The 23,012-nt window shown below is 43.2% G+C and overlaps 3 protein-coding genes across 7 annotated transcripts in view; all 3 read left to right on the top strand.

Moving 5' to 3' along the window:
- LOC311084222 (uncharacterized protein) overlaps positions 1–23,012 on the top strand; it is a 316,630-nt gene that overhangs the window by 235,270 nt on the left and 58,348 nt on the right. The window lies entirely within an intron of this gene.
- LOC311085191 (uncharacterized protein) overlaps positions 1–23,012 on the top strand; it is a gene marked incomplete at its 3' end in the record, with an annotated part of 62,040 nt that overhangs the window by 18,348 nt on the left and 20,680 nt on the right. The window lies entirely within an intron of this gene.
- Positions 772–21,103, top strand: LOC311084237 (uncharacterized protein). 5 transcript variants are annotated; one of them, XM_084116165.1, is made up of 10 exons: positions 772–1,099; positions 11,378–11,468; positions 11,559–11,686; positions 11,890–12,158; positions 12,644–12,717; positions 12,984–13,274; positions 13,701–13,799; positions 14,386–14,484; positions 19,258–19,301; positions 19,622–21,103. In XM_084116165.1, exons 2-4 carry the CDS (start codon positions 11,440–11,442, stop codon positions 12,135–12,137), a joined length of 405 nt encoding a protein of 134 aa, XP_083972291.1. In that variant the 5' UTR covers positions 772–1,099; positions 11,378–11,439; the 3' UTR covers positions 12,138–12,158; positions 12,644–12,717; positions 12,984–13,274; positions 13,701–13,799; positions 14,386–14,484; positions 19,258–19,301; positions 19,622–21,103. The 5 variants fall into 5 exon arrangements, with proteins under 5 accessions (XP_083972291.1, XP_083972287.1, XP_083972288.1 ...); XM_084116161.1 differs by having other exon boundaries at positions 11,378–11,686; XM_084116162.1 differs by lacking the exon at positions 13,701–13,799 and having other exon boundaries at positions 11,378–11,686.

Below are 23,012 nucleotides of genomic sequence, written 5' to 3'. Positions count from 1 at the left end.
TTGCTCCTCATGTTTATGAAATGTTATGATATATGTGTGATATGTTTTGTTCATCTGGCTTTAAATGAATAAAAGGTATTTCTTACACACCATGTTTTTCTTTTAGTTTTTTTTAGCTCTTTTGTTTGAAATGGAAAAAATCTAGCTGCTATCTAAAAAAAAAAAAAAAGGTTCGACTATCAGTAGACTACGGCAAAATCTAACGAATCAGATTCGACTATGAAAATCCTTAGTCGAAAACAGCCCTAATTCTGAGTGTTTCAGACATTTACCGTGGGCTTTTCAGTGAATCGATGAAGAAAATGTTTCTCAAATTAGTTTTGTTCTGTTTGTGTTTGTGGCGTCTGGATGGTGAGTTTTAAATGTGTTTTTATGACTTCAATTGTTTCTGCTCTGGTACCATGTGATAAATTGGTGGTTAAATTTCTTAGAGAGGATTAACATTCACTGTTATTCTCATATAGAAATATTTGAACTATGAAATAATGTTTGGTCTACAATCAGTTATTAGGGATGTACTTAATCAAATATAATATGAAGCTCAAATACCAAACAGCATTAACCTGTTAACCGTTGGCAGTGCGCGGGCGCACTGAAGCGTTTTTTTTTTTAGTTGTAGTTGTAGGAAAGGTACATGTTGTTTATTTTTCTTTCATTTATTATTCTATGTTGTTGAACTGTTGAAGAATGTTATTCATTTCACATTTTAATAATTAAAGTATTTTAGTGAAGCTTCATCAACCAATATCAAGTGATTTTAAAGCTTTAATCTGTGAAAAACTCTGTTCTTCAGGAGTGTTTGGTGAGTCAGTGAAGGAGGGAGATTCAGTCTCTCTAAACTCTGATCTTACTGAAATGAAGGATGATGATGTGATTCAGTGGAGGTTTGGATATAAAAACACTTTAATAGCTGAAATCAATAAACAGACTGACAGAATCACTGTATATGATGATGTTCTTGATGGGAGATTCAGAGACAGACTGAAGCTGGACAATCAAACTGGATCTCTGACCATCACAAACACCACAACTGAACATGCTGGAGTTTATTATCTACAGATCAACAGTGAGATCAAGATTTTCAGTCTTACTGTCTTTAGTAAGTCAAATATTTTGATTGACATGTTTTATATTTTAATCCCCACATGCACTGTAAAAAAAAATCCCGTAAAAAAACGGTAAATCTCTGGCAGCAAAGTTTCCAGACGGGTTCCGTTAAATTACAGCAAATAACCATTTCACAAAATTACAGGCAAAAACCGTAAAAATACAGAATTGACTTTACGGTCAAAATTAATTAAATTACAGTACATTACTGTTAATAATGGCTTATTAAACCGTGGAAAAACGGATAAATTATGTCAAATTACATAAAAAGAACATTTAACTTTAAGGTTAAACTGTAAATTTAGGGTTTTATAAAGTTATTTTATAATAATGCTCTGTCTATCTACAGTAATTATCTTTTAATATATAGTTTTTCTGTGTAAAATAACTATGAATACATGTATAAAAATGTAATAAGTACATAAATTCAAATACAAAGTTTGTATATTTACAGTTTTAATTTTTGCAGATCCAGTTTCACAACTTTGACCAATCTCTAATTAAATACTTAATAATAGCAAATGTACAGTCAATTTCTGTTAAATTAACTAAACGTACAAGTACGGAATACCTGCACATTTACAGTATTACTCATTAAACACTGAACATCAAGATACGTGAATGATAGGAAATACAGGCTTAGTATATCATTTAGAACATGTAAAAATATCCACATTAAAAGACAATTGCTGTATGCCTTTATACTCTAATATAACTTATTTCAAACATTTACAATTACATTTTATCCAAAGTGACTTAAGAGAACAATAGAAGCAACAAGTGCAGTGACAAGTCCCAGTTAGTGTAGCACAGTGCACAATTTTTCTTTTTTTTTATTAAAACAAAGATTTAGTATTATTGGGTCAAGTGTTTATGAAAAGATGGATCTTTAGCAGTTTCTTGAAAATGTGTTGAGTTGGGCAGGTCATCCCTCCAGCAGGGAACAGTCAGTTAAAGGTCAGTGAAAGTGATTTTGTGTCTCTTTGGGATGATGGCACCACAAGGCGCTGTTCACTTGCAGAACACAAGCTTCTGGAGACACATAGATCTGAAGCAGTGAGTTTAGGTCTTGCTGCAGCATCTGGATCAGTTGCAGAGGTTTGACTGATGCTGGAAGAGCTGCCAGGAGAGCATTACAATAGTCCAGTCTGGATAGAACAAGAGCTTAGACAAGGAGTTGTGTGGCTCCGATAGGAAGGGCCGGATCTTTCTGATGTTGTATAAGGCAAATCAGCAGGATCACACAGCAAGGATGGTTTGGCTGAAACCATAAGCAGTTCTGTCTTGGCAAGGTTGAGTTGAAGGTGAAGGTCATTCATCCAGCAAGAATTTTCCATCAGGTAGGCTGAGATAACCGTCAGATCCTCTGGCTGGAATGAAAGGTAGAGATACGTGTCATTAAGTGATAGGAAAAGTCATGTTTCTAAATGACAGAGCCTAGTTACACTACCAAAATAAATAAATAAAATTAAATAGATGGGTGGAATCTAACACAATCGTGGTCTTACTGTAGCAAAACCAAACCTTGTGCAGCTACAGTGGCCTCACAAGGATCAAATGAATATTCACATGGGAAAATATACAGTATTAAACAAATGAAATTTTCTGCCACTTTTAGTGCAATCATATGGAATCAGAAGACTCTGCCATTACAATATTTTAAATTATTTCTTCCCATACCTTGTTTGCCATGATCATTCTGCTTTCCACTTGACCTGAAATCACACAAAAAAACAAAAAAAATATTTTTTTTAACAACTCAGTATTACATTTACACATGTCAGAGTATGTTCCACTGGGACAATGCAAAACCTCAACTGACTATGATCTGGAAGCTGAGCAGGAAAGGCTAACAGTGAAGTTTTGAGCTGAGACACCTAGGGGTGTAACTTTATGTTCATCTGGATCAATGCAATTTTCATAACCAATGATCAAAAGTATCCTATGAAAAAGGCTACTATGATGACCCCAGGCCATCCAAAATGTAGATAAGTTCATTTCTTCATCAGAACACAAACATTCTATCAACTTTTATTTTATAAGCCTATGCACATGTATGCATTCTATAGCTAACGTTACGTGTTGGCAAGCAGATGCAGCCAGAATATGCAATTTATCATGTTGTGTTCATATTCTAGTCTCATGTACTTTCCTGTATCATCAAGTACAGTATTTACTGAATTCGTTTTCTTAACAGTCTTGATAGCCACGTTAACCCTTACGAAAATTAACTATGGTTTAACCACAAAGAAAAAACAAACAAACAAACAAACATGGTAGGCCTATTTGTAGTATAACTGTGGTTATTAAAAATGGTAATAAAAATCCGCCAAAAACGTGGTTACTATAATTTTACTATAATTAAAACCAAGGATATTTTTTAAGAGAAGAGTTTTCAGCTTCCAGACGGTGTTTCAAAATGTCCCGCCATTTAAGAGATTGATTTACTGACAGATAGGCTACTATCGCGTATTAACGAAGATTTTATACACAATTAAACGGACTTTGATATGTATAACAAGTCTACGAAAGCTCGTTTTAGGTCTTTTGAGGTGTGGGTTCAACTGATCTTTCTTAAAACAGATGGAAAATGTAAAGACGCATGATGCTACATTTTCAGTGTTTTGCCCTCCAGCTCTCGCCAGTTAACTGAACATCATTTAAGAATGCTAACGTTAGCTTGAAAACTGTAAACTTAACACAAATGTAATATAAAATATCGTTCACATGTAACGTTAGTATAATGAGACTCTTACCTCAGCCGGTGATCGGTTGGCATGATGTCCGCTGTGACGAACCAGGCTCACTGAAAAGGGCGTTTATTTCCGAAGAATCCAAACGGACTGACTGACAACATCGCTCCTGCTCACGGCTGCTCTTGACGAATACGATTGCTTTGAACCCCTGTTAATCTCACAATCCACTTCACGAGAGTAGACTGAATTCAAATCTCCCGCTTGCCCAAACTCGACTGATCAGCTACAGCTAACGTTAACCGTTGTGGCCAGTGGGCGGGAGTAAACAGCGGAAATGAATTTGAATCTGCGTCATCGCGCGCGCGCACTCACTCACACACACACACACACACAAAGCCCTGAATGTGAAGCAACGGAGATTTGGAAAAATATTCATAAAATATACATGAAATTATGGGAGAATAAGACAATGAAATAATGATCAAAATGAGTAAAATGTGAAATAAAAAATAATTCAATACAGGCCTACTGTAGCCTATGTAGGGTACTGTATGTACAAATACTATTATTTAACCTTAAAAAAAACGATACTTGGTTACTCACGTAACCTCGGTTCTCTCTAGAGAGGGAACGAGTATTGCGTAAGCTGTGCTTACGCAGCGGGAAAAGCCTTCTTTTCTCGAGATACTGAAACCAAAAATTATCCTTAATTTCATATATTGTCAACGCAGTGCAGCTGCAGGCAGCTGAGCTAGAGCGGCATACTGCGCGCTCATTGGCTGCCGCGCGGCAACTGCTTAAGCCTACCAGTGAGCCTGGCGTGACGTCACGCCCAATGAGGGCGCGCGCGACCTCGCGCGTCACAGCCCGCCAGAATGGGCGGCGTCAGAGCGTATATAAGGAAGGCTCGTAGGCTATATTCTCTGTTTTCTGTCGACTGAAGCGACACGAGCGATAGGCTCAGCACGGTCAGTGCTGAGTTCCCGCAATACTCGTTCCCTCTCTAGAGAGAACCGAGGTTACGTGAGTAACCAAGTATCGTTCTCTTACGAGAGGTTCTCTCGTATTGCGTAAGCTGTGCTTACGCAGCGGGAACCCTTTGTCCACGCCGTGCGAGCCTAACAATCACATATGACTCATAGAAAAAACATAGAGGTGATCAAAACAGGTGGCCAGCGGTGCGGGCCAGCGCATGTTCATAAGCACACATAGGGAAAAAACACAGAACGGCACTGCCGGTTCATGTAACTGATACCCTGAGCGTGCAGCTCAACAGACAAGCTAATCGGTAATACAGCCTGACCCTTGGGCAGGACATGAAACACGACTAGACTGACAGAAGTTTAGCCTGCATAGCGGGAACTTCCAGGTTATAAAACCTAACAAATGTGGAGGGGGACGCCCAGCCCGCCGCCCTACAAATGTCGTCAATGGAAATCCCACTGGACCATGCCCACGATGAGGCCATGCCTCTGGTGGAATGAGCCCGTATGCCTAACGGACATTGCAGGTCTTTGGACGCATAAGCTGCTGCAATCGCGTCTACTATCCATCTGGATAGTGTCTGTTTCGAAGCGGCGCGACCCTTGGTGCGCCCGCCAAACGAAACGAAAAGCTGCTCTGAGAACCTGAAGGCTGCAGAGCGCGTCACATAACACCTTAACGCCCTGACCGGGCAAAGGCGGTTAACCCCTTCCTCACTGCTGGAGGACGGCAGGGCCGATAGGGTAACGACCTGAGTCCTGAAGGGAGTGCCTAACACTTTGGGGACATAGCCGTGCTTCGGTTTGAGAATGGCTAACGAGTCGTTAGGTCCAAACTCGAGGCACGACGCGCTGATGGACAGCGCATGTAAATCTCCCACACGTTTAACTGAAGCCAGAGCTAGCAGAAAAACGGTCTTAAGCATTAAGTATTTCAACTCCACAGAGTCCAAAGGCTCAAAGGGATGCGCTTTTAAGGACTCCAGGACCAGAGACAGGTCCCAAATAGGAACCGACGGGGGCCGCGGAGGGTTCATTCTCCTGGCCCCGCGTAGAAAGCGGGTAATGAGTTCATTTCTGCCCAGTGCACGGCCGCGCGCCGACTCAGCGAACGCTGCTATGGCCGCGACATAAACCTTGAGCGTGGAGGGGGACCTGCCCGCGTCCAACATCTCTTGGAGAAATTTCAATACCTGTGGAACTCCACAGGTCCGAGCATTAGAACCCATATTCACACACCACTTGTTAAACACTGACCATTTAGACGCATAGAGCCGCCTCGTCGAGGGGGCTCTGGACTGCGTGATCGTGTTAATTACCCCTTCTGGCAGGCCAACGAGTAATCGTTGATTATCCACGCATGCAGAGACCAGTGCTCTGGATGGGGATGCAGAATCGAGCCTCGGGCTTGAGAGAGGAGATCTCTCCTCACCGGAATCGGCCATGGGGCTGTGTCTGCCAGTCTCATTAGCTCGGGGAACCATGGTTGGTTTACCCAGCGCGGGGCTATGAGGAGCACTGCGCAGTTCGCCTCCCTGATCCTCGCTAGCACTTGAGGTAGCATCGAGATCGGTGGGAACGCGTACAGCGGAGCGCTGGGCCAGGTCTGGGCCAGCGCGTCCTCCTGTTTCGAGAAAAACCTCTGGCACTGAGCGTTCTCGCTCGTGGCGAAAAGGTCGATCTTCGCTTCGCCGAAACGACGCCAAAGCGTCTGTATCGTCTGGCGGTGTAGAGACCATTCCCCTGGGGGAACGTTGTCCCTGGACAGTCTGTCCGGGCCATCGTTCAAACGACCGGGTACATGAGCTGCCCTTAGGGAGCGCAACGGGCCTTGAGCCCAGGATAGGAGGCGCTCTGCGAGCGCGCACAGGGTTCTGGATTTGATTCCGCCCTGGCGGTTCACGTACGACACCACTGACATGTTGTCCGAGCGAACTAGCACATGGTGTCCCCGTAGAAGCGGTAGAAAGTGCTTCAGCGCCTTCTCGACCGCCAGCATCTCTAGACAGTTTATGTGAAGGTCCTTCTCCGTATTCGACCACGGGCCGCAAATCGGACTGCCTTCGTGAGTCGCTCCCCAACCCATGTTGGACGCGTCTGTCGAGATCACTTTGCGGTGTGCGATGGTTCCCATCGACACTCCCCGCTGATACCATTCGGCCGCCAGCCAGGGCTGCAGGGCTGTAACACAGCGCTGAGTCACTCTGATTGGAGCACGGCCTGAAATCCATGCTTTGCGGGGCATTTCCGTTTTTAGCCAGCGTTGAAGCGGACGCATTCGGAGTAAACCCAACTGCAGGACAGCTGCTGCTGATGCCATGTGGCCCAGCATCCTCTGAAAAGTTTTCAATGGAAAAACTTTTCCCTCCTGAAAGGAGGCGGCGAGGTGTCGAACACAGCGCGCGCGCTGTGCGGACAGTCTGGCCGTCATCGCCGCCGAGTCCAGATCTATACCCAGAAAAGTGATAGACTGGCTGGGGGCTAAAGAGCTCTTGTCCCAGTTCACGGAAAGACCCAAGCTTTGCAGGTGACCGAGAAGCGCTTCTCTGTGGGAAACTAGTTCCTCCGCTGAGTGCGCTATAATGAGCCAATCGTCCAGATAGTTCAGGATTCGCATTCCCCTCGATCTCAGGGGTGCGAGAGCCGCATCCATGCACTTCGTAAATGTACGGGGTGCCAGGGATAGGCCGAACGGCAGGACGGTGTACTGATATACCTGGCCGTCGAAGGCGAATCTCAAGAATGGCCTGTGACGGGGTATAATCTGAATCTGAAAGTACGCGTCTTTCAGGTCGAGAGATATGAACCAGTCCCCCGGGCGAATCTGCGCGAGGATTTGACTGGTTGTGAGCATTTTGAACGGCCGTTTCATAAGCGTTTTGTTCAAATATCTCAGATCCAATATAGGTCTGAGTGCTCCGCCCTTCTAGGGTACGAGGAAATAGCGGCTGTATACGCCTGCCTCGGAACCCGGAAGGAGAACCCGTTCTATCGCCCCTTTGTGCAGCAAATTCGCTATTTCTGTGTGAAGCAGATGCGCTGCATCCGCTTTCACTATAGTCTCGGCCCGAGCGCGATAGCGCGGAGGGCGGCGAGCGAATTGAAGCGAATAGCCCTTTATCACTGTGTTCAGTACCCACTTCGACACTCCCTGAATAGCTTTCCATGCATTCGCACTCATAGCTAGGGGTCGAATCGCCTCTGAGTCTCGCCCGCCGCACAGCGCGGGACGGGGGATCTGTGGCGGTGTAAGCGCGAGTCGCGCAGTGGCAGTGAGGGGGAACGGGGGTTCGCTGATGGCGGCAGCCGGCTGAACGGCGCTGTGAGAGAGCGTTGTGTGTGACGGCTCGCGGCGCGGAAGCGGGGCGGGCTCGCGCATGTTTATCGGAGAGTGTGCGTGCTGTAAAGCGGGCACAGAGCTCTTTATTATCACACAGCCGGTGGCTGACTCGTACGTGTTTACATGAGAGTGTGCGCGCTGTGTAGCGGGCACAGGGCTCTTTATTAACACACAGCCGGTGGCTGGCTCGTGCGTGTTTACATGAGAGTGTGCGTGCTGTGTAGCGGGCACAGGGCTCTTTATTAACACGCGGCCAGTGGCAGAATGTTCTGGTCCCCAAGCGTGTGAGACAGAGCGAGCACTGTGTAGGTGTGAGCGCTGAAGTGTGGGCACGTGACCTACAGTTATCACTCGAGCGGCCGCAGCGTGCTTTATGTAATTGCACTCTGTGGGGTACACAGGGGGATTTGTGCTTGTGTGTAGTGATGAGCACTGGGAAGTGGGCAAGCTTACTACACTCATAACACTGACGGCGTGAGCCGACTGACCAGATATTACACTCTTTATTCGGTTTATCTGGGTCGCCGTAAAAACGGCGTTTGTGTGCAGGCGAGAGAGTTGAAAAACTGGCTCGTTGGCTGCTGTGGGCACTACTGCAGTAGCCTTTGATAAGGGGACTGGCAGAGGGATACATTTTAGCTTTGACGGTGGTCCGGCCGCAGCGGGACTCGACCGTCTTTTCCTCCCGGCGGATGCTAGGAGGACTTTGCAGGCTCGGGCTTCAGCGTTACCTTAGGCCGAGGCCCACGCGGGGGCGGCGGCTTGTGCTGGCTGGTGGAGCGGGACCTAGGGCGGCCGCGCTGGCGCTGCTGGGAGGCTGGGGGTCGAGATGGGCGTTGTGCGGAGCTGCGTGCAGGAGGCTGGTTAGAGCGGCCTGCAGCGGAGCTCGAGCGGCGGGGCAGGAAGAGGTTCATGGCCTGTGACGCTTTCTGTACCTCAGAAAAACGGTCCACGAGGCCACTCACTGCAGGGCCGAAGAGACCAGTAGACGAGAGCGGGGCGTTCAGGAAGACGGACCGCTCTTGTTCCCCCATGTCGGCTAGCGTTAACCAAAGGTGGCGCTCAATGACGGTCAGCGAAGCCATGGATCGTCCGATAGCTTGGGCCGCTGTCTTCGTCGTGCGAAGGGAAAGGTCCGTCGCACTGCGCAGGTCGGTTAAGGCCGATCTGTCCAGTTCTCCCTCGTCGAGCTGGCGGAGGAGGTCCGCTTGGAGAACTTGAAGGACCGCCATTGTGTGCAGGGCTGAGGCGGCTTGCCCAGCGGCGGAGAAGGCGCGGCTGGCGAACGCCGAAGTAGTCCTGCAGGCTTTAGACGGGAGGGCAGTCTTTGAGCGCCATCTCTTGGATGGGGGGCAAAGATGCGCTGCAACCGCCTGTTCGACCGGTGGAATCCGGTCATACCCCTTCTCCGTGGCTCCGTCCACGCGGGAGAGAGTCGAAGAGGCTGGAGAACGGAGTCTGGCCGAAACTGGAGCGTTCCACGATTTAGCAAGCTCGTCGTGAAGCTCAGGCAGAAACGGCGCTGGTCTGGACGCTGGGGCCTGGCGACCGGAGGTCAGGAAGCATCCATCGAGCCTGTTAGGCGGGGGTACCTCTGGCGGTGACCACTCGAGGCCCAGGCGCTCGACTGCCATAGTGAGGAGGCGGAGAAGCTCGGCCTCCACCCCGGCGGGAGCCCTGCTGGAAGCTCTGGTGGAGGAGGCGGATCGGGCGGAGCCGGACCACACCTCGCTGTCCGACGCCATCAAAGAGCACGTGTCCAGTCGATCGTTGTCATCCGCTTCATCCGCTGTGTCGACGGCATCGAGGGCGAGAGCCGTCGGCTGCGCGTCGGGGAGCGGGGGCGGAGAGGGAGAGAGCGAGGCTCGCGGGAGAGGCTCCGGCGAGGCCTTGGCTCGTGTCTCAGGCTCCGGTGGGCGTTGTGAGCGGCGTTTCTTCTTACGCGGCCCAGCAACGGCAGGAGCGGTGTCTGTGAAGAGGGCGAGTCGAGCCCGCAGGGTCGACATCTGCAGCTCTTCGCAGAATTCGCAGCCGCCCGAGGAAAACGCGACGGCTGCATGGTCCCGTCCCAGGCAGAGAGCGCAGAGGAGATGGCGGTCTCTGTCGCTGAGCGGTGAGCGGCATGAGCCGCACGTGGTGCGAGGCATTTGCAACAACGCCTCGTGCTCTTTTAGAGTGCTGCGGAGAAAAGGCAAACACACGCAAAAAGAGCTTATCAATGAAGGATATGTATCGCCAGATAGCTGAGCTGGCACGGCAGGCTGAAGGCGGCGAAGAGATCGTCCGGCTTCCTCAGGCTGTCCTAAGCTGGCTCGTTAGCTTGATCCAAGAAGGCCACGGCGACGGTTTCCTCTCAGAGATCAGCGATGCGAGTGCTTCGCTGAAAAGACAGAAATCAGAGAATATAGCCTACGAGCCTTCCTTATATACGCTCTGACGCCGCCCATTCTGGCGGGCTGTGACGCGCGAGGTCGCGCGCGCCCTCATTGGGCGTGACGTCACGCCAGGCTCACTGGTAGGCTTAAGCAGTTGCCGCGCGGCAGCCAATGAGCGCGCAGTATGCCGCTCTAGCTCAGCTGCCTGCAGCTGCACTGCGTTGACAATATATGAAATTAAGGATCATTTTTGGTTTCAGTATCTCGAGAAAAGAAGGCTTTTCCCGCTGCGTAAGCACAGCTTACGCAATACGAGAGAACCTCTCGTAAGAGAACTCACTTTAACCCCCACATGCTTAATAATCTGTAAGGAAAACATATTGAATAGATGCTGATTTCCGCAGTTATACCTTCTTTTCTTTGTTTTCTAATTTCACAGAAAAAATCTGTAAAATATTACTTAATAATTTCTGTAAAATTACACATAACTCTGTAAAAATACAGACAAGTTCCTTTTAAAAAAACGTAAAATTGCTGTAAAACCAAAATACAAGCAATTACCTGTAAATTTAACAATGGACCTTTAAATTACAGCAAATGCCTTTTATTTTACAGATATTTGCTGTATAATGACAAAACGGTAAAATTCTGTAAAAAAATACAGACAATTACCTGTAAAATTACACCTTTTTTTTTTACAGTGTGATTTCATTATTAATTAAAGCTTCATTTGGCTGCTTTTGTGCTTGTTCTGTGGTTTAATGATTTTAGTCATTTCAAATTTAAATTTCAAGTGTTTAATTTAGTTAACCTTCATACCATTGTTTAATACCAATGACAAAACCTGTTTCTGTTTGTTCTCTGTTGGTGATACAGGACTGAAATTAGTATCAGTGATTGAGGGAGATTAAGTCACTCTAAACTCTGATCTTTCTGAAATGAAGGATGATGATGTGATTCAGTGGAGGTTTGGAGATGAAAACACTTTAATAGCTGAAATCAATGTAACGGCCGACAGAATCACTGTATATGATGATGTTCTTGATGGGAGATTCAGAGACAGACTGAAGCTGGACAATCAAACTGGATCTCTGACCATCACAAACACCAGACCTGAACATGCTGGAAGTTATAAAATACAGATCAACCATTTTACAGTTTTATTTGAAATTCTCGATGTCATTGGTAGGTTAAATATCGGTTTCACCTGGGGTTTTTTAATCACCACAAAAAATTAAATTATTAATCCATACTCAGTTTGGCTTCTGTAGTTTTATGATATTAATTATTTCAAATGTTAATTTCCAATTATTTACTTTTAGTTAACCATCATGAAGTTTTTGAAAGAATTAATCCATGACAAATCCTGTTTCTGTTTTTTTCTCCAGTTGTGTTTGAGACAAAGGAAATGTCAGAGATGGAGGGATATTCTGTCACTCTAAATCCTGGTCTTGTTAAAATAATTGATGATGGGATTCATTGGATGTTTGGAACTGAAAACACTGTAATAGCTGAAATCAATAAACAGACCGACAGAATCACTGTATATGATGATGTTCTTGATGGGAGATTCAGAGACAGACTGAAGCTGGACAATCAAACTGGATCTCTGATCATCACAAACACCACAAATTGAGCGTCAGTTCTGGCAGGCCAGGTAGTCAAGACGCTGCTAATGCTATTGCTACAACACTGTCCCGTCAGCTGATCTGCTCCAGCTGAGCTGCATTAGCTGGTTAACTCCCCTCGCTGCTCAATGGCCAAAGCTCAAACAAGGCGCCCTATTTAAAGCACATTCAGTTGCTCATACATGCTTGCTGCTCGCTTCTGCTGCCCGCCACCTCCCCAGCTCCTCCTTATGCATAACGTGGCATTTGCTTTGTCATGTTGCCTGCTCTGTTCACAGGGGGGATATTTTAGCTCTCACAGTCCTAAACTGTGTGAGCGTTCCCTAATGCTGCTGCTGCTGCTGTCCTCTGACTCTCTGCTATTTCATGGTGCTCATGAAAGGTCAGAGGACTCCCTGAACAGAGCCATACCGCCAAATTTCAATTCAGGAACATCAACCTGTTTGCAATCTATTCAATATAAATTCTTTAATTATTTTTATTGTCTGTGTTCTTGACTTAATGGACCTGACAGTGCTGAACATGCTGGAGTTTATAAACTACAGATCCTCAGAAAATGAATCATTCTTTTCAATGTCACTGTCTATGGTGAGTTAAATATCAGTTTCACCTGTTTTATTTAGTACAGCTTTGCGGTCGTTCTAAAGTCTTATCATTTAGATGTTTTATTCTTAAAATGACTAATTAGCCCTATTTTTTACATTTATAGTATCCAGGTTTATATTTAACTTTCTATTTCAGATTGTTTTGAATGCTCTACTTTTGATAATCTTGGTTGCTCTCGATGTTTCTTCTTCGTCTGCTTGAATATCTTTATTCGTACTCATTCATCTTTATTCTCTCATGTTTTCCAGCTCGTCTGCCTGTTCCTGTCATCAGTAACTCTTCACACTGTTCATCATCATCATCATCATCATGTTCATTGGTGTGTTCATCAGTGGTGAATGTGAGTCATGTGACTCTCTCCTGGTACAAAGGAATCAGTGTATTGTCCAGCATCAGTGTGTCTGATCTCAGCATCAGTCTCTCTCTACCTCTGGAGGTGGAATATCAGGATAAAAACACCTACAGCTGTGTGCTGAACAATCCCATCAGCAACCAGACCACACATCTGGACATCAACACACTCTGTCACACATGTGCAGGTACGACAGCGCTGATATTAGTTTATTTATGGAGTTGATTATAAAGACTTTCAATGGTTCCACTGATTGCTGATAAAACAAATGTTTAGCATTTTATTGCTTAAAAATGGCATTGATTCCTAATTGTTGAACTATGTTCCTCCTTTTGCTTTTATTCAATATAAACATCTGTTAAATGGATTATGCATAGTGCATGTTGAGCATCCGTCCTGTCCTCATTGTAATCGTATCTCAGTGGAGGGTTTCCTCTGCAGCTTTTACCCTCAATCTTCACAATCATGATCAACTTTTCCAGTGATATTTCCCTTCAAACCGTGTGACCAAAGTACAAGAAATGCAGTTTCATCATTTGTACTTTGAGTTTCTGGTTTGACTTCCTCTATGATTGACTTGTTGGTCCGTCTTGTTGTTCTTTGGCACACGCAGGATTCTTCTCCAGCTCCATGTTTCAAACGAGTCAAACTTCCTTCGGTCTTGTTTCTGGATCAGCTTTTGCAAAAGGAGTTAACAACCAAGAATATGAGGGTATAAACTATTCTCATCTTCATCAGCATGTCTTTGCTTTTGAATATTTTGTCAAAAGACTTCATAGCCGTCTTGCCCACCGCCAAATGACGTAATATTTCTTGAGTTCTGGTTGAATCAGTGGTCACAAGGGCACATAAACAGTTCATACTCAAAACTATCTCAATTTCTTCTCCATTGAGCTCGAATTTATCAATGTCATATAGACATAGTTAACAAGGGTAAATGAGAAACAGCTGAAACTAATCAGGGATAATGAGTCTGGGCAAAGGATTCTGGGAAATGTAGTTCATAGTGGAATGACACTGGTCTGGGGAGGAGCGCCCTCTGGTGGATATCCTGGGCACTCCAGCTGGTGATCATAACAGTCGGCATACCTCAGATTGTTTATCATATTTATATACATACATACAGTATACAACATCACCACCTTTTCAGCCTGATTTTTACTGTATATCACAATAGAATGGAATAAACTAGAAACTTTGAAATGAATATAAATGTAAAGCATCAAAATACTAGTAACTGTGAAGTTCTCTTATCACTAGCTGACACTAATAACTGTTTCTCTCTGTGTCTACAATAGTGCTGATCTCTGCTGCTGCCGCTGGATCTCTGATGATTGTTTGTGCAGTCGTTGGGATCTTCTGCATCTGCAAGAAATGAAGAAAAACTGATCAAGAAGGCAAGTGTTAATTATAAATGCTATTGAATTTGTAAAGTGTTATAACAATTAATGATATACTTTAATAGTAGGGGTGTAACGATACACGTATTCGTATTGAACCGTTCGGTACGAGGCTTTCGGTTTGGTTTTCGGTACGCATATTCAAACCGAATGGTTCGTTGGACCATTTTTCCTGCCGACCAAAATTTCGTTATTTCAAATGTAGGCGCGTTGCGCGTGGCAAGCGCGCTCATAATGTAAGAGACGCCGGCGGCCCGGCGCGACCACAACATTGCCCAACATCAAATGGCAAACGTAATGCAAGCAGAACGAAACTGCTCGTTATTGTGTGGTTGAAGGACCGTTTATCAGTTTGGACCAGTGCAGCGCGAGCCGATCGTGATCATGCGACACTGTTACTACACAGCGCTAATAAGAGATCCAGTAAAGAAAGCAGGGCTCTTAAGTCTCACGCATTGGGCTTGAGACACACGCATTTCAACCCGTTCACACGCTCACACGCCACACCTTGTATTTCTCACGCAGAGACATTACGAGGATAACGCCCACCAAGTTGCGGTGCTATTTTTTAAACAGTGAAACAGTTAGAGGAATCAAGTGAGTACCTCATAGAGCTTTGAAGGACCTGACACGCACCAGCTAATCAAATAAAAACAATATAGCTACCGAACAGCCAATCAGAAAATAGCTGTATCTGGGTAAGATTTTCACAGGCTCGTGCGACAGCGACACACGTCAGTTTGGGTGACTTGGGTGACTTGGGTCAGAGGTCAGGTCTGATTTATAATTTCACAAAGTCATCTGAAGCCATTCCATAGCTTAATGTGAGGTACATAAGTCTATTTACATCATTAAATTAAAGTTTATGGAAACTCGTTTTCCCTCCTCTGCGCTGCGGCTGTCAATCATTCTCCATTCAGTATTCAAACAGCGCGCGCGCCTCGTCCGGTTACAGCAGGATGCACGGTAAAACTCTCTCCAATATGATATTCACATTATAATGCTTGATCTGTAGATAAAAGGCTTTGGATTTGCATAAAATGACTTTATTTTGTGTATTTGTATTTTACGTTTGTTGCTGTTTTTAAACGACTCGCTACCGTGTGCCTGTTAGATCACACATCACAAGGACTATAAACGTAATCAAACGCACTACAACTGGAATTTAAAACTTTGAAGAAACAAATGATCAATAAACTGTTGGACAGATATACACTAGGATTTGTGCGCTCGACATTTCTTCGCTTTGTGCCGTGAACTTTTAAAAGCGCACTTGGTGCAGCGCAGCGCTGAACACTGTGACTCCATGTTGCTTTGAGCACATCATTCTGCACCCGCGATGCGCATACGCACTTTGTGCGCTCTGTTTTGAATCGTTTCATATTATCATGGTTTTGCGCACTGAAAGATTATTAAAAGCATATATTTTTTATACCTAGCCTGCACAATACATTTAAAATAAGCATAATTTAATTGTATATTATTTATATACAGCCTACCTACACTTTTGAGTTCTTGACATTCATATATAAATATAAAATTGTCAAATGTATGATTGCCTGATTGAATTTTATAAGAGTACTAATAGTGATGTTTTTATTAACATGTTTAGATTTTTTAAAATGACTGTGCAGATTACTGTGCAAATTACTGTGTTTTATTTGTAAGAATATGTGTCATTTATGAGATCAGACACCCGTCCCCACCAAACCCCTGCGGCCGCCGCCAAAATCTCACTCTGAACTCAGTTCAAAACTTGAGAGCCCTGAAGAAAGCATTTGAATTCGCCACAGAAGTAATAACATCACTGCGAGATCTAGTGAGAAACATTCACATTTATCCGTTATTAACGGATCGAACAGCACTGATGTGGAAACCTGGAAGAAACATTGTGCCATTAATGAACTATCCAGTGTTCACAGATCAGCAACATTCACCATGGATTTACTGTAGTAACACTAACTGCAACCATGGAAGTTAGTAGGAATAGTAGGCTATAATGATTTCAAGTAACATTACATCGGTTTTATTTTGACATTATGAATACAATTGCTGTCCTCAAATGTTAATCTGAACTAAAATAAACCTTTGTTTATAACTACTACAATATTATATTTCGTTTTCTTAAAGGAGCTGTTTTGTTATATGCTCCTAAGAAGAGTCAATTATAGCTCCAGAATTGCTCAAAGTAAAAAAAAAATATCATACTGTATGATGTTAGTTTTAATAAAAAAAAAAAATTAAATCAAGGAAATTTCTCTGGCATTTCTTTCTTTTCGCTGTATCGAAAACGTACCGAACCGTGACACAAGTGTATCGTATCGAACCGAACCGTGAATTCTGTGAACCCTTACACCCCTATTTAATAGTGTAGTTCCATATAACCCTCATGTTGTGTTGCGGTAATTATGACCTGACTAAAACTTACTGACTTTCCTCACACAGGGTATAACAACTTCCCCCTAAAAATTGGATATTTTTTGTACTTGTTAGTTACACTTATGTGGTAACTATAGCAACTATGGTGACAATTTGTAGCTTTGCATTTCAACTCGAGGTAACTCGCATAATAACTTTGGCTGTTTGCCATTTTGAAATATAATAAGATTGCTCGTTCAGTGCCATGGCCGCTGATGTAGCATTATTTATTTGCTATCATCTCTGTGCACTCTGAGCCGAGTCTGACCCATGCACTGTAAAAAAAGACCACAAAATCAATTAAATATAATATAATATAATTTAAAATAAAATAATTAATCAGTTGGTTAAGTCATTTTGTTTCTGCAGAAGCTCTGGTTGCTATAGAAACATGAAACGCACTTGAGACTGCACATACGCGTTAGCTGGAGCAACCAGAAATATTAGCTTTTTAACGCAATTTGAGCATCATAGAATATCCAGAATACGCATGAAGGATGCCCAGATATAAGAGGTGCCCATAGGTTTAAGCTCTTTATACTCATTATTTTTTAGCTTTCTTCTAACATCGCTTATGAAGGCGTTTATCACCATTATCACCGTTATCGCTTGCATTAACTCTGATCACGGCCGGGTGTTTTCCGAGCCGATCTACTCAGGTGTTGCACAATGTCAAACAGACCCAGGACCCGAAGTAATATATTGGGACCTGACCTGGACGCAGCTGACCATTTAAAATAGACTCGAACCTGTACGGGTCCCGGGTCGGGTCTCGGGTGCTCCGTGTAGACCTCTACATCAGCTCCACCCAGCCCTAAGGATCCCCTGTCTCCGCCTCCAGCCTCTGGGCCCATCGCTCTACCTTGTCCAGTCGACACTTCGGTGCCGCATTGGCTCCTCCCCCCCTTGGCTCCACCGGAATCCATCAGCCATTTGGATTCTCCGGGCTCCTTCGTCCCTCCGGCTCCGCCTTGGTCAGCCGTCGACCTGGTCTCCTTCATTGGTCGCTGCATCTCAGTCGGTCGCCCTCAGGGTGTCTGTTTCCATCAAGTCCGCAACACCATGGCTCCTCCCACCTTCAAATCCGCCCTGGGGTTTCGTTCACATTATCACATTAGTCCCAGTGTTTAAATTCTCTTAGTTTCCTTCCAGTGGCTGTCGGTCTACGTATGTTCATTGATGTTTGGTTACTACATGTTTCCTGTGAAGATTTCCATTAAAGTGTGTTCCTGTATATTCCGTCGTCGTGTAAGTCATTGCTACAACCAATCATGTTACACCCTGCTAGTGACTGGTAAATGAGTGAAAGTAAATCACTTTGTTAATGTAATGCAGTAATGCGAGCTTTAACACTATGGGCCCTATTTTAACGATCTAAAACGCAAGTATCAAGCGCAAAACGCAAGTAACTTTGTGGGCGGGTCTTGGGCGCTGTTGCTATTATACCGGCGGGATAAATGACTATTGCGCCCGACGCAAATCTAAAATGGGTTGGTCTGAAGTAGCTTCATTATTCATAGGTGTGGTTTGGGTGTAATGTGAAATAAACCAATCAGAGCGTCATCTCACATTCCCTTTAAGAGCAGACGCGCTTGTTCTAAAGCGGATTCCTATTATAACGGCGAATTTGCCAGACGCACGCAAGGAGCGGTTCACAGCCGAGGAGACCGACGTTCTCGTCAGGGCCGTAAAACACAGAGAAGTGACATTGGGGATGGAGAAACCCACCCAAATTAACTTCGGTTAAACAGGCGTATGATAATTTGGGTAAATGTGTAAGCTAGATGTATGCTTTTATAATAAACTATCTATCTATCTATCTATCTATATATCTATCTATCTATCTATCGTAATAATGTATGATTTGCAAAAATGAAAACTGCTGCTTCTGTGTAGATGAGAAAATCAAAGTGCATGCGCGTTGTGTACACGCTTCATTGATTATGGCCAAGCATGCGCCCTTAAAATTGCATATGAATAATATGCGCAACGCGCCAAATTTCCTTGACTTTTCGGTCAGTGGCGGAATTGTTTTCTAAACCTGCAAAATAGCATGAGGGAACGTTTGCGCCGGAACACGCCTCCTCTTTGCGCTGAACCGCCCCGGGGAGCGCAAGTGTATTTCTTAGTTAACCGACGTGTGTCTGTGGAGGGAAAAGTCCACTGTGCGCTGGTGCAAAATAGGAATGATACATGCGTCGCTGTACAAAGTCAATTGCGCTGGGTGCATTTTGGGCCCTTTAACTTTGACAGCCCTAATAACATATATGATGTAAAGAAACATATATATATAGTTAACAACATTGGGTTTTGTTGTTTTAATTCACCTACATCTTGTTATCGTTGAAACAGTTGAGACTGAGCCAAAGTTCTACAAAAGAAAAGCACAGAAAATGGTAAGATCATTTATTACTAATTCATGTCTGTGTATCATTTCAGCAGTGAGTGCACTTGTGTGTGATAGATCATTATAAAGATAGAAACACAAAAAGCACTATATTAAATATGTATGAAAGCCATAAGAACGGCATCTTCGATGGCAAGCATTAAAAAACAAACGGAAGGAAACAATGCAAGTCTCTCAATTACAGGCCTATGGAAGTTTTGTGATATACTTGAGGCTGGTTTTATATCTGCATATTAATAAATACATGTATAATAAAATAAATACATACTGTACATTTTTTTTTTTTATTACATATTGTGTTTTTGACAGGATGATAAAGAGGAGGGTCATGTGGTGTATACGCCGATTGCCAAGAGAAAATGATCAAACTTCAAGATACCAGACCAGCGGTGTGATCGCTTTAACAGGAACCACTGTAGTTCCTCTCAGATCTTTAGCTTTGTATTTAATATTCAATACTTTATTGTTAAAGAGTGATATTCAGTGATGGACTAATGAAACTAATCAGGCTCACTGAGGTGTTATTACTGTGTGTTTGAAGGGCTTTCTTTCCATTCCTGTTCATATGAAGACTCAAACTAGCTTTAACAAAACAGACTTTACTGTGAAATACTGAATCTAACAGATAAACAACTCTCTCAATGTTTATCAATTTTCACAATATACATTGTTTCAATGCAGAAAATCATGATGTTAATGTTTATAATATATCCATGCCTTATAGCCATATCACATTAGAGCTGGGTGATAATTTAGTTTACATTTTGTGACGTTACAAGCATTCAAGCAGTTGAGATTTGCTATTTTTGCTCTTTGTGAGTATACTCTATGCATATAAAGTTGGACATGCTGAAAAGATTCGATATACAAAAGTTAAAGCTGATCTTGATGTCACACCCTTTAAAGATCGTATCCTGTCTTTGTTTGTCAATGTTTAACAGTCCTTTTAAGAAAGTATATGTATGATTTACAGTAGTAATATTCATTCATGGTGTTTATGTAAATTACTGATTTTTGTTAATATTTTTTTTTTGTTTCATTTTGGCCTAACAAATTAATGTTTCTACGTTACAATTAAAGGTACAAAATCTAATTTATTAGCTGATATGATTTTGAATTCTATACATCTCTGGATGGTGAAAACGACATCTCCCATCCTTCCACTCTCTCTTTCATAGCGTCATCAAGCTTCGTCTTTGTTATTCAAGGCTCGAAATTGCGACCATTTTGGTTGCATATGCCCCTGAAATTTAATCTGTGCGACCTAAAAATATATTTGGGAGCGTTTGTGCGAGTGCAAATAATGGTTGTTTTATGGTTTTCATTTCTCAACAAAACGTTCGCAAATTACTGCACAGTAGATTAACACTTTTCACACACTCTCACGTTCTCACGCACAGAAAAATCGCGAAGCAAAGAAGACACGGAGACCGACAGACTAGACAGAGCAGCTTGCTTATGATTTAAAAAAAACCCTCAATTTTATTACGAAACTCAAACAATAAATACTGTTTTGGCACTTGTAAATGTGACGTGACAGATCCCTAGCGGCACGTGAACCGATCATCTCTAGCTAATAGTAAATAAACACGAATGAACAATGTTGAAAGAAACAGTAACTTATCGAAATGTATATTCCTCATACATAATATCGATCAATCAGTGTTTTTCAACCATGGAAAGGGTCAATAAAATAGCAGGAGAACAATTATGTCACAAAACATTTACCTCAGGAAAGCCATTTAATGACCACAATATAGGCTATAGCACGTTAGTTGGCTAGAAAAAAAAAAGAGCTATAGAGAGTATTTTGCTAAATATATGTCTACTATATTACATATTTATTATATGTTTTACTTATATCATTAAATAAAGTTGTTATTATAATAAAAAAACACATTATATTTCATGTGAGTTATTTTTAGCTGATAGGGATGTCTTTATGTTTACAGCATTAGATGAGATTTTTTTCACGTGAGAAAAATTAACGCCTATCTTGTGTACCTAATATTTATCCAAATGAGTCAATATTAAATCAAATCACAAGAATTGAATTGAAATCGTGAAATTTGTGTCAAGCAATAAAAAAAAAGCGTAGCTTACCAGAAATTGTACCAAATAAACATTGTAACATGTTGTCCTAAACCTAATAAAATTCAGTTTAGTCACTAAAATGTTTTGACAATCACAATACAGTTATTGTGATGGAAGATTATTATTATTTTTACCTTGAATTTCATCAAATAAAACATCCCACTATTAACTAGCGCCATCTAGTGTCCAAAATAGACTAAAATAAATTCACACTAAATTCACTCACTGGACACTTTATTATGTAAACCTTGTTAGTAGCAGGTTTGGCCCTCTTTTGCCTTCATAAATGCCTTAATTCTTCCTGGCACTTCATACTGGGAAGTTATCTACATGGCTCTCATGTTTTTAATTTGTTGTAACATTAAAACAGAAGATCATGACTTACTCTGTGTTCAAAGTGATTCTCGGAGCTCAGAGTGGTTTCCAGTCTGTGGGTGCCATAGACAGTATAAGAAGTGGACAGAGCCATCTCATTGGATCTCAATTGAGACAAGTGAAGCCCATTTTTAGCGATTTCTTAGCACTTCCTTTCCTGACGCGCAGACTCAAACAGAGCTTGACGACGTAGATGTCACGTGAGCAACCCGTCTGTCTTCTAGTGGCTGTGGCACGAGAAATCTGAATCATTCCCTTCCGAAACTTGCAGAGACGGAGAGTGTGAGTAGGAGCTGTCAATGATCTTGGAGCAGGAGAAACTTTTGCTAGGTATTATGATTAATTATTTTGTCATTTCGCCTTCACGTCTCCCCGATTGCCCACGAGCTTCTCCTCCCGTCCATACGGTTATCTCTCTACTGTGCGACAGAGAGTCGCGTGGTTATGACGCAATCGTTAGCCTACTTTTACAAAAACTGCTTCTACGGGGCCATAACATAAGCTACAAGGTAATGGAGCATTTTATACATTGTCGTGTTTCTTTAGAAATAAATAATGGACAAATGGAGTCTTCAAACGCCTCAGATGTAAAGTTATTCGCTGTCAAAGTGACGCCAAAATGAATGGGAGTCAATGGGATGCTAACAGCAGGTGAAGTTCTGCTACAAGATGGTGGCACGCGGCCGGCTTTAACTTCCGGTCGACTTCCTTCCCGCACGAAACTTTCGGAAGACGTTGTAGCAAAATCACGTGAGCAATGCCAGGATATGCTTTTTTTTCATTGGTTGTTGCGTTAAATCTTACCAAGATACAATAGTGCCAATTTTGATTGGCACTGCCGTTGCCATGGTGAGAGCGGCGCGGCCAGAGACATTTTGGGCGCTGCGGCTTATTAAATATATTATAAATAGTTTTTTTCCGCGTGAGAAATACAATGTGTGGCGGGAGTGCGTGACAAAAGACAGAAATGAGTAACTGTCACGCTCAATGACACTTGACACTTGAGAGCCCTGTATCTATAAGCTCCTGCTGTTGATGAGAGGGACCAGGGGCTTGTTATCCGTCACCAGCTTAAACTCATCCAAGACACACAGTATTTTTCAGACTTCTCACATTTCCACAAGCTGGCCACACACTCCTCGATCTGCGCATATCGAGTTTCTGCATCAGTGAGTTGTATGCTATGGTGTGACTTTTAAAAAACATAAAAAAAAATATATAATTCTAATAA

The sequence above is a fragment of the Abramis brama genome (genome assembly GCF_963993115.1).
Source record: "Abramis brama genome assembly, chromosome: 6".
Lineage (NCBI taxonomy): Eukaryota > Metazoa > Chordata > Actinopteri > Cypriniformes > Leuciscidae > Abramis > Abramis brama.
Note: the sequence above shows the minus strand (reverse complement) of the source record. Positions and strands in the feature narration are given on the sequence as shown.